Source organism: Vombatus ursinus, unplaced genomic scaffold (genome assembly GCF_900497805.2).
Source record: "Vombatus ursinus unplaced genomic scaffold, bare-nosed wombat genome assembly UNPS02014167.1, whole genome shotgun sequence".
NCBI lineage: Eukaryota > Metazoa > Chordata > Mammalia > Diprotodontia > Vombatidae > Vombatus > Vombatus ursinus.
The window spans coordinates 2,040,643-2,054,627 of record NW_020953945.1 but is presented as its reverse complement, the minus strand read 5'-3'; the positions used below and the strand labels follow the sequence as shown (position 1 = coordinate 2,054,627).

At 58.4% G+C, this 13,985-nt stretch overlaps 2 protein-coding genes across 3 annotated transcripts in view; both read right to left on the bottom strand.

The window, feature by feature from the left end:
• SLC25A1 (solute carrier family 25 member 1) overlaps window positions 1-2,051 on the bottom strand; it is an 8,258-nt gene extending 6,207 nt beyond the window's left edge. Inside the window, exons 1-2 of the mRNA XM_027859432.1 lie at window positions 1,934-2,051; window positions 149-256 (exon numbers count right to left, since the gene is read on the bottom strand). Coding sequence (XP_027715233.1) covers window positions 149-256; window positions 1,934-2,036 — 211 coding nt within the window. The 5' untranslated portion in view covers window positions 2,037-2,051. The remainder of the gene's footprint in view (window positions 1-148; window positions 257-1,933) is intronic.
• A 6,147-nt stretch (window positions 2,052-8,198) lies between these two features.
• The window catches only part of CLTCL1 (clathrin heavy chain like 1), an 88,781-nt gene continuing 82,994 nt past the window's right edge, over window positions 8,199-13,985 (bottom strand). The window contains exons 31-33 of one of the 2 annotated variants that reach the window (XM_027859395.1): window positions 9,937-10,012; window positions 9,409-9,448; window positions 8,965-9,057 (exon numbers count right to left, since the gene is read on the bottom strand). In XM_027859395.1, the coding sequence (XP_027715196.1) occupies window positions 9,429-9,448; window positions 9,937-10,012 (96 nt within the window). In that variant the 3' untranslated portion in view covers window positions 8,965-9,057; window positions 9,409-9,428. Of the gene's footprint in view, window positions 9,058-9,408; window positions 9,449-9,936; window positions 10,013-13,985 lie in introns of both variants that reach the window. The other variant, XM_027859394.1, reaches the window with a different exon arrangement.

The following is a 13,985-nucleotide window of genomic DNA, read 5'->3' as shown; positions in this document are numbered from 1 at the left end:
CCTCATGCCCAGATGCCCCCTCACACCCCAGAGTCCAGCTCCCTACACTGGCACCCTCCTCATGCCCAGATGCCCCCTCACACCCCAGAGTCCAGCTCCCTACACTGGCACCCTCCTCGTGCCCAGCTCCTTGCCCAGGTGCCCTCACCGATGCCCCGGTAGCGAGGGGGGTTGGCTTTCTCATCCAGCTGCAGTTGAGTCTTCACATATTCAGTGGGGAAGGTAATGCAGATCTCGATGCCTCCGGCCAAACCACCTGGGGCAGGGGAAACACAAGGGTTGGGGGAGGCCCCAAGCAGTGCCACTCCAGGCTGGGGAGGGGGGCGAGGCTCAGCCATGGACAGGAGGCGGGGGTCAAAGGAAAGACCTTTGGATTGGAAATCCCAGGGCTGGGTTTCAATCCACACTCAGATCCTTAAGTGACCGTAAGGGACGCAGGGGAAGCCCCCTCCCCCTCGGCGGGGTGGGGCCAGACAGCCCAGCCCAGCCAGCAGGGACTCCCTCTACCTACCTTTCTAACAAAAGGGCCTCTACCAGCTCTGGATGGCGCATACAAACTCCCTCCCCTCTCAAGCTTAGTGGACAGCACTGGACAGAGTGTGAGTGGGCTTAGGCCCTGATCCCTGGGGACACACCCCCTCCTACTGGGAATCTTCCATGCCACTCCCCCAACCCCGACCGGGGAGACGTGACTCAGCCGGCCCAGAGCCACCCCTCGGATCCTGACTTCAGCGCCAGAGATTTCAAAGATCCAACCCTCTCATTCTACAGAGGGGGAAACTGAGGCCCAGAGGAGACACGGGACTGGCCCAGGGCCCAGCGGGCAGAAAGAGACGGAGCACTGATTAAAAGCCAGAACTCTTAACCACTCCACACCTGCCCAGTCTCTGGCCTTCACTGAGAGCCCCCCTCCCCACTCCTTAAATCCACGACTTTGGACTCCCCGTCTGCTCTGCTTAGCCCCAGGGCTGACACACTGTGGGACAGAGACGGTCTCTGGAACCTGGAGTCCACTTCCAGACTGGACTGCCTCAGTTTCCCACCTCACCTAGAGCCTGGCCTGGATCCCTTGGAGGGAGGGGAGAGGAGGGAACACCTCAGCCAGGACTTTGCCCCGTAAGCGCATGAGCCTGGACCATGTTGGGGCACGGACCAGAGGCCCAGCATGCGGCCTTCAGAAGGAACCCAGGGCCCCAGGTTCCAAGCCAAGCTCCTCCCTCCCTCCCCACAATGCTTCTAGAATTTCAGTGAGGAAGAGGTTAGGGATGAATGAAAGGCACCCAACAGAAAGACCATCCAATTAGTCACATGATCTCTGGGGCTCAGATCTCCAAGGCCACTCTCTTCATTTTACAGATAAGGAAACTGAGGCTTGGGGAAGGGAAAGCGCTGGACCAAGGCTTACACTGGTGGTAAAGATAATTCAGAAATGGGCTTTGCGGCCAGGTGCTCTGACTCTCCAACTAAGCCTCCTTCCCCCGGACCCTGCTCCTCCTCCTCATTCTTCAGGTCCAGCCCCTTTGTTTTACAGGGAAGGAAACTGAGGCCTGGAGAGGGCAAGTCCTTTACTCGAGGAACAAGTGGCAGACCCAGGATCGGAATCGAAAGCTTCTGGACCTCCCACCCCTTGCACCAGCATCCTGAGAGGCACGGGGCACCCCCAGAGCACCAGCACGGGCACCTGCACCTGACCGGAGAAGCAAACAAAGCCCCGTCCCCATGCAATCCTACAGACCCTCCCCCACCCCGGGGAGGCCCCGGTCCCCCAGGACGAGGCGAGGCAGGGCAGAGTCCCGGGGGAAGGAGGCCCCCGCTTCGCTGGTGACGAGGGTTGGGGGGGGAACACCTTCCTCCGCGCCCCAGCTCCGCCCCCCCGGGTGGAAGGGGCGACGAGTCCTCAGGCCCGGAGGCAGGGGGCTGGCGGCGTGCTCACCTGCCAGGATGGCCTTCCCGGGGTGCGTGAGCTTGGCTTTGCCGGCTGGGGCGGCGGCGGCGGCCAGCGAGCGGCCTGGCGCTGGGGCGGGGGCCATGGTCATGATCACGGAGGGAGGTCCGCGCTGGCTCGGCGTTCAGTGCTCTCGGGGCCCGCGGCAGGCGGACGGGCCGACCGGACCGACCAGGAGCGGTGGCGGCGGCGGCGGCGGCGGCGGCGGGTTCTGGGGGGCAGGGGGCGTGGCCTGGGCGTCAGGGCCTCGCCCCACCCCCTCCCGCCCCCCGCCTGAGGTCGGACGGCTCCGGCTCCGCCCCGCCGCCTGACCCAGGCTCCTCCCCGTCCCGCCCTCCGGGGCCCGGGTCCGAGGCCCGCCCCCACGCCTGGCCACTCCCCCCCCAGCCTCCCTCCCCCCCCAGCCTCCCTCCCCCAAGCCCGCTGGCCCCGGAGCGGAGCGAGAAGCGAGGATCCCCCCGGCGCTGCGCGGACCCAGGCTGATTGCGGGAGGGAGGGTGCTGCCGCTGGGGCCCGGCGCTGTGTGGTTCTCATCTGCTGTTCCTCCCCGCCCCCCAGGCTGAAGGCAGCTCCCCGCGGCCCCCCTCCCGTGTGTGTGCCGCCACGCCCCCAGGAAGAGACAGAAGATCAGGGTGTGAGGGATAGGTCTGCCACGTACTGGCATCTGTGTAACTGACAAGCCTTTCCCTCCGTGGGCCTCAGCTTCTCCGCCTGTCTCATCTGGGCCTTGACTACACAATCGTAGAATTCTTTCCATTCTGTTTTCTCTGGCTCTGCTAGTCTCTGTTCTAAACCCCCTCCGAGCTCTCTGTTATAAGGGCCTTTCCTTTGGGCCTGGGGTCGCCGGGGGGGGGGGGTGGACTTCGAAGATCAGCGGGGGGGGGATGAGCAAGGAGGGGAAGGAAGAGGCAGACAGGGGAAGGTTGGGGGGGGGGGATGTGCCATGATCTAGGCACGTGGGGGTGATCCCCTTTCTAGACTCATCACATCAGTCTCTGACTTCCTTCCCCAGCCCTGTGACTCATCCAGTCCAGGCCTTTGCTAGGCTCCATTTGCAAAGACTTTCACCTTTCTTTTGCTCTGCACCTCTCAGTCCTCTCCCCTCAACAGGCTCCTCCTTTCTGCCCAGATCCCTACGCTGTCCCTCCTCTGGCTGTTTATCTACCTCGGACTCCCTCCCTCCAGCTGGAGTTCTGCTGTGTTCTCACCAAGGCCTCCCTTCTGTGTCCCAGAATCCCAGAGGTCCCTGACAATGGGAGGAACATCCCAAGTCCATAATGTACCTGAACCAAAATTCCCAAGGATTTCCCCACACCTGACAAACGAGGGACTTCCTACCTCCTCACTCCCCTTTGGGATGGCGCCCATTCAGGGCTTCCTTATCCCAGCTCTACATCTCCCTCTGCATCTTCCACCGATTCTGGACCCCGCCTTCGAGGGCCAAGCTGTCTTTCAGCTGACTGTCTTTTAATTGCTTGAAGAGAACCCAAGCACCTTTTCTTCCCCTCCTTTTTTAAAGGCCGGCTCTCCCCATCTTGCCCAGGCTGGCTGTGGAGGGCTACTTTCAGCTTCTGATCCATTCTGCTCAGCCCGGGAGATACTGCATCTCTGACCAGGGTGGATCAGAACCCTCCTTAGGCAAGCTGGGGGCCTCCTGCTCCCAGGGTCTTATCATGTGATAATATCGAATGTAGTGAGGCTGCAATCAACATGGCCCACCCCAACCCAGACCTCTGAGCTCCAGAGAGGCAGTCCCATCTTCCCAGGGAGCTAAGGTTCCGTGCATGGAACCATCACACCTCCCAGCTGCACACAGCCTGCTCCCCAGCTGGACCTCTTGGCCTCCAGCCTGATCATCTTCCCTTGGCCTCACGTATCCCCAGCGTCTCTAGTCTCTCTGCCCTCCAATCCACTGCTTGCGTGGCTACTAAAGTCCAGGTCTGACCGTGTCACCCGAGGTCAAAAAGGTACAGGGGCTTCCTATTATTCCTAGGATTAAATACAGACTCTTCTTGTTAGCATTTAAAACCTTTCACAATCCTGCAGCAGAAGGCCCATGCACCTCAGTTCCAGCCCTGCAGGCCTATTTGCTACTTATACCTGTGCCTTTGCACAGGCTGTCCCCTCTGCCTCGAATGCCCTCCTTCCTCTCCTCTGAGAACCCTCAGCCTCTATTAAAATTCAGCTTAGATGCCACCTCCTACTCGAGGCCTATCTGGATCTAGCATCTGGGGCCCTCTCAGACGATTACATTGTATCTACTTAGGACATACATTGTATTCACAGCTGGTGTAAGTTTACTTGTTTCTCTACAAAGACAATGTCTACTCTCAGAGGACAGGGGCTGTTTTCTGTCTGTGTCCCCACCCACTGCTTAGAGCAAAGCCCAGGCTCACCCGGGGGGCTGGGATCGAGTCCCATTTATTGTTCCTCCAGACCACGTGACTCCTCTTGAGCCCACCCAGTGCCCAGGGAGGGAGCACCTGGGACTTGGGGTTAGGAAGACTTAAGTCTGAATTCTGCCTCACACACTTAGAACTGTGTGACCATAGTCAAAACCTACTTCCCCTCTCAGTTTCTTGATCTATAAAATGGCGGTAACAATAGCACCTACTTCACCTGAGGGTTGTAAAGATCAAAGGAGATAATATATGTAAAGTGCTATAGAGATGTTAAGGTCCAGTGGTTTGTTTGTTAACACCAAAAGCAGTCACACCCAAGGAGAAGAGAACAAATATTCCTTGCGAGACCTTGGGTTGAAGCTTGCCTGAGGCCCATCCTCCCTGCTATATCTCAGGAGAATTGAATTCTATGGTCTGAAAAAAGGGTCCAACTCTCCTGGCAAGGGGCCCGCTGCGTGTGTGTGTGTGTGTGTGTGTGTGTGTGTAAGGGATCACTGCATTTTCACACCTAACTCACCGACCAGTCAGGGCCCACCCAACCCCTCTAGCCTCCTCCCAGTACAAGTCAATTCAATCCACCTTTCAGGATCACAGAATCTAGTTTGAAGCAGGCCTAACACCCTCATTTTTGTTTTGTTTCTACTGCCAAGGAAACTGAGGTTCAGAGTTGTCACAGAAGAATCACCTGCCAAAAACTAATAGATCAGATCAGATCAGAAGAATCGGAGGTCAAATCTTGAACCCGGGCCTTTGAAGCTGGTGGCTGGGAGAGAGGGGATCCAGAGCTCTGACCTAAAGCCTCAAGAGCCACCATTAAGAGTTTGGCCAGATTCCCGAATGGGGGGCACACCAAATTTACCAGAGTTAAAGTCTGGGTCACCATGGGGTACACTCTCCAGAAGAGTTGTGTGACCTTGGGTAAGTAACTTGTCCTCTCTGAAGCTCAGTTTTCTAATTTGTAAAATGAGTGCTGGGCTATCAGTCCCCTTTTCCCATGCTGTCTTATCAGGGCAGAGGCAGGAAGGGGTACTTTTAGCCCCCTGCACTGTCTACTGAAGCAGGCCTTGTAGCCCACAGGGGTGCCAGGGACCCCTAGGTCCAACCTCATTTGTCAGGTGGAGGAGGGTGAGGGTCGCCCAGTCATCATTTGGGCATTTGGGCACATGCCATGCCTGGCACTGAGCTGAGACTGTTCACCCTTCAGGCTGCTGAATGCTCACACCAGGGTGGACTGCACCACACTAGGCTGGGGGCCTTCCTGGCTGCTCCCGCCCCCATCCCTTCTCCTACTGGCTCTCTCCACTCAGACAAAGGTCAGATGGGCTGTCCTTTCTCTTATGCAAGACGTGGAACAATCTTTTCCTAAGGGCAAGCGAGCCCTGATCTTGGCTGGGCTTTTCGTGTTTGTGTGGGATTCAAAGGAGCTGAAAGGAACTGAATGTTCTGTTTTCTGAGGCTCCCAGGCAGCAAGTAGCGACAGGCAGGATTTGAACACAGCACACAGCGCTCTCTGCCTGAGGTTATGTTGCTTCTCAAGTCGAAGGGGCTGGGGGCTTCTCCCAGAGGCCACAAAAAGGAACCCTGGAGGGGTCAGATGGGGTCAGTGTGTTCCCATGGCCCCCAGGGGCACAAGCTCATGGCAGGCAGGTGGGCCTGGCCGCCAGACTCCCAGCAGCATCTACACTCTCTGGGACCACTGGGCCTCTCTCTGCCTGGCAGGCAGCTTTCCCAGCCCCAGAGAGCTTGACCAGTTTGGCTAACAGGAAACAGGGCTCCTGAGGCTGGCTGCCCTCAGGCTGAGGAGTTTCTGCTGATGCCCAGATGAGATCCGGTGAGACCCAGAGAGTGTGAGAACTAAGTCTCTCGTGGGATATTGGAAATGACCAAGAATCCATCCCTCCAAACAGTAGCAGCAGCCAAAGGCTCTCCCCGCCTCCTCGGCACAGGTGGGGGACTGCGCAGCTGGCTACTTTCCTATCGCACTTCTTCAGGCCAGGTCGGCCGCTCTTGCAGAACTTTCTCTGTTTTCTTCATTACTGAGGGATGGCTCTCTGGGCAGGGAGGAGAGGATGGAGAAGGAGAAATGAAGGTGCAAAGTCTCTACCTGTTCTGTCTTAAGTGGACGCCTCTCAAAGGCCCAAGGTCCTTCTCAAGATTTGGAGCCAAAAGGGGCCTAACATAAGCGCATCATTGCAGCTGGGGCCACTCAAACCAGCTCTCCCAGAGTGCATCTGGTTGGCTAGTCTGGGCTCTGGGTCCGGCTGGGAGAGAGATCTGGAAGCCCGGAGCCTGTGACCTGGGCCACCCTGGACACCCTCAAGGGTCCCAAGAACCTCTCTGAACTCCAGCAGGCAGCCTGGGGGTCTCTGGAATGGGGGCGCAGTGGAAATGCCAGAAGGAGTCCAGGGTTCAGCTGTGCCTTCCTGTGGGACCAGTGACCTTCCGAGTAAATTCTCCTGTCTAGAAAATAGAACCACCCAAACCCTGCCACCTTCCTGTCTGAGGATCACATCAGGCCAGGGATGAGAAGGCACTTTGTTCTTTGGAACAAAGTTCTGAACACAGGATTTTTTTTTGTTCAAGCTCTTAGGCAAATGAGCTTTAAAAAAAAAAAAAGGAAAAGAAAAAATTAAACGCCATGGAAACCGATGGGAGCGAGGCATTTTCTGGCAATGTTACAAGTGGAGTCAGAGGACAGCAGGGGGAGAGGGTGGAGGAGGTGCCACAAAGCCAGCCCGGCCTTGCAGACCAGCTGGTGAGCACGGCGTCCCTCGCTGGCTTCCTGAGCCACCCTTCCTTGCCCCGGGCCTGCCAAGCCTTGGATTTCGGTCAGCTGCTTCTGTCGATGATCCAGCATCGAAGGCCAGGAGCAGGCCATCCCCCACTAGCAGCTTCTCTTCAAGGGAACCTCGGCTTGTCTCCCTGACAGACCCAGGGGCTCATTTCAGTCCCCATGGATGTCTCTCTGGACAGCCCAGAACGTTCCCACTCCTGTTAGACACTCTGACACTTGGCTACACTTCCAATGCCCTCCCCCTCTATTCTTGGTCTGTTCGATTCCCACTAATAAGCCGTACCTCCCAGGAAGCCCTCCTGGATTTCTCCCAAAGACCATTTGGTTTGCCCCCCTCTCCCATGCACTGATGATCACAGGATGTAGTCTTGGAACTCACATAGATGAAGCAGAGAGGCCCAGAGAGGGAAGCAAGTTGCCTCAAGCCCGACCTCCACACCCAGGGCTTGGTCCTGTGGGTCTGGCTGGGATCTCGTCTCGGCCCCCACACAAGGGCCATTTGTGGGATGGCGTCCTGGAGGGCCCTCCCATCCCCCGACTGATTCTGTGCCCGCTCGGGGGCCCCCGGGATCCCTGCAGGAGCCAGCCAGCGGCCCCACTGGGCCCCACCGCAGGCGTCCTACACGCATGCTCAAACCCCATTAGCCTGTTCAGAGCACTGGACCAACACAGCCACCACTACACGCCTAAGACACTGGGGTTGGCATTTGCTTCCCCGGACAAACAGTACAGTCGTCCCAGGGGACATCTCGGGGTGGGGGCAAGGGGACGAGAAGACGGGGAGCAGCTGATGCCACAATGTCATCGTGCAGCCAATGGGACGCTGGACGGGGCAGCTCCGCTTCTCTGGGCTAGGACGGACTTCAGTGGCAGACCTCCTCCTCCCGAGGCAGCTCCCCACCCTTCTAGGACCTGACAAGCAGCCTCCGGCAGGCCCTGCCAAGAGCCTGGTGATGGCCTGGGGGCCCCGCCTGGGCAGCGGCATAGCCAGGTCCACCCTCACAGCCTCCCAAGGGAGGCGTCGGGCAGCAGAAGGAAGCGAGGGGCAGCGGCACCATCTGGCTTAGTTATAATGGGCTTTAATACTCATGATTAGCACAAGATTCATAACCATAAATTATACACTCCTCTATTTCCAGGACAGCCAATGTTAACGGTGTATGGTTGTTTGGAGAGGGGCACACAGGAACAACCCTGTTGGCGCTTGACTGTCACGGTAACCCAGAGCAGAGGCAGCCTGTGGGCACGCAGGGTGCCAGGGCCCCCAAGGCCTGCGCCATAGACATGGCTGCAGCCTCCCACAAGCAGCTGGGCTCTTCTCGACTGCCCCCTCCATGACACGCCTACCCAAGAAAAATTCCATGACGGCCCCCCGGGGCTGCCTCCGGGCCTTCTTTCAGCCTAGGCCTGGCACCCCCAGGCATTCACACAAAACAACCAAAAGCCGAGAAGGCAGATAAGGCAGTGAGTTTCCCAAATCCCCAGGAAAGGACAGAGATGAATTCTGAGCCCATCAGTTGGGTGTGCCACCTCAGCAGGCCCCCCCACCTCCCAGGGGAAAAGGGGCTGCTGGTCTTCTCACTATGGCTATGTTGGTGAGGTCCCTGCAAGTCAGGGACAGGCAGCGCAGCAAAAGTCCGACACCTGGGGAATGGTCCCTGCTCAGAGCTGGAGCCTAAAGAACATCAGCAAAATAAATAAGCACCAGGGTCCTTTGGAGAGCGTCCTGAGGCTCAGGAGGAGCCCGTGGTACCTCTGGGATCTCTGGACATGCCTCCGAGAAGCCCCCAGGAGCACCTTTTACATGTTGAAACTGTAAACAGGCGCCTGGGTGAATCCTGGAGCTGTATATCCATAGGAAAAATTGGTTTGAGAAGGTCCGGAAGTGGGGCCTGCCGTCAGCATCAGCTGCTGGCCTGGAAGAGAAGACGGTGAAGGGTTAGAGGGCACCCAGGGCACCCGGCTGTCAGGCCTGGCCAGGGCATGGGAACGTCTCCCAAGGGTGGCTTTGGCAGTCCTGGGGGGAGGGGGGTTTCTGTCCAGCCCGTAGGCTCTGGAGGAGCCCCCACCAGCCGTGGCATGTGGCTGGCAGCGTGGCACAGGAGGCTCTCCTGCCAAACCGGCCTAGTCTCCATGGACATGTTAAGCCACTGTGAAAGCTGGTGCTTGGAAGCTAGGGGCAGAGGGGATGCCTGCCAAGCCCCAGCTGTCCTGGGACAAGAGCTGCTTCTGGCAGTCACAGCTGGTGCTGGGAATGTGGCACTTACTTAGCCGAATCACCTGTGTATCACTCATGCCCATCAAAATCTAAAAAAATCAGATTCACATTTAATTGACACTTGTACACACTCGCCCCCCCCAGCACGCTGGCAGCCCCCAGTCACATGCTCCGTGCACACACTTGCCTGCTACGGCATGGGTTAGCACGTCCTGGGCAGAGCCCAAGGGTCCGGGAAGGGGAAGCTGCGGGCCAGCCAGGAGAGACGGGGATCAGGCCTGACGCCGCCTGACAGGGTCTCTGGGCAGGCCCTTCAGGGAAGCATTAGTCACAACTACGAGGCAGGCTGTGCTGGGCATCAGGCCGCCAGCCTGGCAGTGAGCTCACTTGCTTCTCCCTTCCTCTGCATTCAGGCCCCGACCACCACCGCCCACCCCTTGTCCTCATCCCGGAGCGCCCAGAAGCACCCGGGACTGTGGCACACAAAGCGAGCATTCCAACTGCCTTCTAAAATTAGGGGTGCCTCTGTGCCAGGGAAGCCTCATCACGCCATCCCTCCGTCCTCAGCCACACCTACCGAACACGATGGGCGTGGCCTCCACGCCCTGCTCCTCCCCTTTCCTCAGGCTCTCAGAAGCGTCCAGTTTGTCCACCTAGGTTGCAAGACACCAGGACGAGGGTGAGCTGCAGGGAGCCTGGGCTAGCCCCATCATCTTCGGGCGGCTTTTTTGAGCACCAGCCCCAGCCCCCCAGCCCTGACAAAGGTCTCCCAGAGAGAGCCTCCTGCAGGAGGACCATCTGAGTCACCTCAGCCAACAGTCAGGAAGCCTTAAATTAGAACCTGCAAGACCCACACACCAGGGATGCAATCAACAGGCCGTTATTTGCGGCTGGGCGGCTGGCTGCGTTTTCATCGCCAGGGTTATTTACGCCCGAGTTAGTGCAGAGGCCTCAACTCCATCACTTCCCCAACTCTCAAGGCCACGGCTGCCAGAGTTTTCTGGGTCCAGGTGCCCCCAGGTGAGCCAGGACCGATAAGAACAGCTCCAGGGTCAGACTTGTGCGCCTGGACGTCAGCACACCCAGGAGGCACGGGGATGCTTACAAGGATTCAGAGATGCACCTCTGGGCATCAGAAAGAGGCCTTCTGGACAGAAGACAAACAGAATCGGCTCAGGGGAGCAGCCTTCCTTGAGAGCTCACCAGTGCCGGGCCCCTAATTGATGACTTCCACCAAAGAACCAGGATGTCGTCACTGGGCATTCCCTCCCTGAGGGCCTCAGGAGACCACTGTGACCTCAATCCCCACCCTTCACCTCATAACCAGTGGTCTGGGGAGGATTCTCTACACATTTGGGCTAGTCTTGGGTCAAGACAGACAAGGGCCAGGCCTGGCAGACCCTTCCAGCTGGCAAACTTGTCTGTCAAGGCTCACACTCCTCAATGGCACAGAAGTCATCCCTGTACCCCCAGGAAGCCAAGGAAGACCCTGGTTCCCCCCCCCCACCCCAAACTTCCAAGCATTTAATGAAAGCCTTCGGTCACCTCAATGGTGCCTTCCAAGACTCCTGCCTGCCTGCTCCTGGGCTCAGGGGCTCCCAGACCCCACTTCCAGGACAGCCCTGATACCCTACCTGGTGGAGAGAACACTCCACCTGGGGGGGGGCATTTACAGATGTTTGGGCACAGGCTGTTTCATCAGTCTCCACTGGAGCTTCACAAAGTGTCACTGCAAGGGTCGTGGGCATAGCTGGCGTGGGCACGTGAACGAGGAAAGAGGACAATGAGACGGCACCACCAGCGCCCTCCGCCATTCTGGTCCTGGCTGGCCGGGTCCCAGGGGAATGAGCTCTGGGGGAGCTGGTCCAAACCCAAAGCTCTCTGGTGGTTCGTAGGGAGCAGCTCTGACAAACAGGGAGACCGAGGCCCAAGGCCTTGGTGCGACGACTAGTAGGAGGCCACCTGGCTAATAAATTATACGGCCAGGATTCAAACCCAGTTCCTCAGGGTTCCAGTGTTCCTGGTTCTACAGCACGCTGCTGTGCACACTCATGTCCACATCCCCAGAGCTCAACGCCAACTGGAAAAGAGGAACCTGGTATCCTTCTATCCCATGAGATGAGGGTGTAGGCCCGGCCTGCTCTCCGCTGTCCCCTGGTGGCAGGGCTGGTGGAAGCCTCCCGCCAGTCACAGGGTGTCACTCCCTGCCTCTTCCTAAGGTCTCCGAGCCCCAAGGACAGATGAGGCGCCGTGACTGACTGGGGCAGGGCTTCTGTATCAAGGTTCTGCACGGAGGCCCGGCCAACCCCAGTTTCCTCCCATGTGCCTCCCACGCGCTCATCCCTGGTCCAGCACTGTGCGGCTTGCTCTGGACTACGGAAGCTGGGTCCAGCTCTGCTCAGGGAAGGGCAGAGAACACGGGGCCAGGGGAGCCCAGAGCAGAGCCCTGTGTCCAGCGAAGGGAGCGAGCCCTATGACACAGCTCTGCATGTCCACGGGTGCCCCTCACTGGGGCAGCACCTTTTACCTGCCTGGGGGGTCAGCCAGGAGGGCAGCAGAGCTCAAGGAAGGGTTGACCCTGATGGCTTCATGCCGACAGCTGCATTCTACCCGATGGAGACAGCATCATTTTACAAATTCACATGGCCTCAACAGGCTTCTTAGGAGCGTAGGGATACCCAGCCCGAGCCCAAGCTCCCGTGGCCCTGAGTGGCAGGGACCATGGGCCCAGCAGAATGCAGGGGCATCAGGGTAGCCACGGTGGCAGCTACGGTAGGATGGGGGGATCCCGGCTGGCCTCGTCCCTGCGGGGCAGGGTCCACGGCCACTCAGGCCCCAGTGCTAGCAGAAGGGCAGAAAGGCCGGGAGCCTCGGGCCTCGCTTTCAGAGCCCGTTTCCCACTAAGCATTCCATCTGCTTCCATTTCCTGTTCCTAAAGAGAGTGACCACTGTGCTGGTAGCACCGAGTGCTGGGCATCCCCAGAAGAGACAGATGGCTTTCGTGTCACACACACTCAGCAGACAGGAGAGCCACAGCCTTCCATAGAAGCCACCTTGCCCAGAATGAATCCGTGCACAAGCAGCTGGGAAGGCCTGTGGGCAGGGGCTGCCTCTACCCAGTGGTGGGAAAGGTCACTTACAAATCCGACCGATCCCAAGGTGGAGCGGGGGCCCATTGTGTCGCCTCGCCCCCTCCCCCTTTCTGCCTAGGTCGAGATGGGGGCTGGGGCCAGGCCTCAGCCCCGGCTGTCCACGAATCGCAAGGCGTACAGGGCAATGGGAAAGGCCCGGACACAGGGACCAGCGGCCAGGAGCCCCAGGGAGTACACACGGAGAGAAGGCTGGCCCTGGGGTCAGCAGAGCCGGGTTCAAAACCTGCTGCAGACACCAGCTGAGCACGAAGCTCTTCAGTCTATGCAGCAATGTTATGTCATCTGTAAACAAGTGTCTCCTAGGGCAGCTAGGTGGCACAGTGGATAGAGCACCGGCCCTGAAGTCAGGAGGACCTGAGTTCAAATCTGGCCTCAGACCAAACACTTGACACTTACTAGCTGTGTGACCCTGGGCAAGTCACTTAACCCCAATTGCCTTTAAAAAAAAAAAAAAAGTATCTCCTGAGGCCATGGTAGGAACACTGTCTGCACAGCTTCCTCTGGCCTTGGTTTCCTCATCTGTTAGGTGAGGAGGGTGCCACTGGCCAGCCTCTGAGGCAGCTTCTGCACGTCACACACACAGGTCCAGAAGGACAGGGCTTCCCGAGGTCACAAAGGGGACAGGCAGCAGAGCCCCAAAGCCCCGGAGCTCTTCCCAGCAGGCCCCACTGCCAGCTCGGGCCAGCAAAGCTGTGTGAGGCCGTCAGCACGAGCAGCCACCCTGAGGGCCCCCCTCGAGGGCGAGCCTGGCACTGGGGATGTGCTGAATTAATGTGTGTGCTGGGGGTCCTCTGAAATGAGAAGCGGTGACCGCCACGACTCAGCGGCCCGTCTGCTTCCTTCTACAAGAGCGTGGCCCCAAGCACGTCCATGTGAAACACACAGACAGACACACCCACACCCACGGTCTCACACTCACACCCACACTTACAGTCTCACCCAGACCCACACTCACACCCACACCCACAGTTTCACACACTCACTTCCTCGTGCATGCGCACACACACATACACACATACACACTTACAGTCTCACCCAGACCCACACACTCACAGTGTCACACACTCACATCCTCGTGCATGCACACACACACTCACACACACACAGTCTCACCCAGACCCACACACCCATGGTCACACCCACAGTCCTATTCTCACACCCACACCCATAGTTTCATACATTCACATCTGTGTTGCCGTGCATGCATGCACACACACACACACACACACACTCTCACACACACACTTACAGTCTCACCCAGACCCACACGCAGTCTCTCATGCTCACACCTACAGTCTCACATTCACACCCACACTTATAGTCTCACCCAGACCCACACACTCACACCGACACCCAGTTTCACACACTCACATCCTCGTGCATGCACACACACACAGACACTCACACACACCCACACCCACACACTTAGTCTCACCCAGACCCATACACTCACACCCACACCCAGTTTCACACA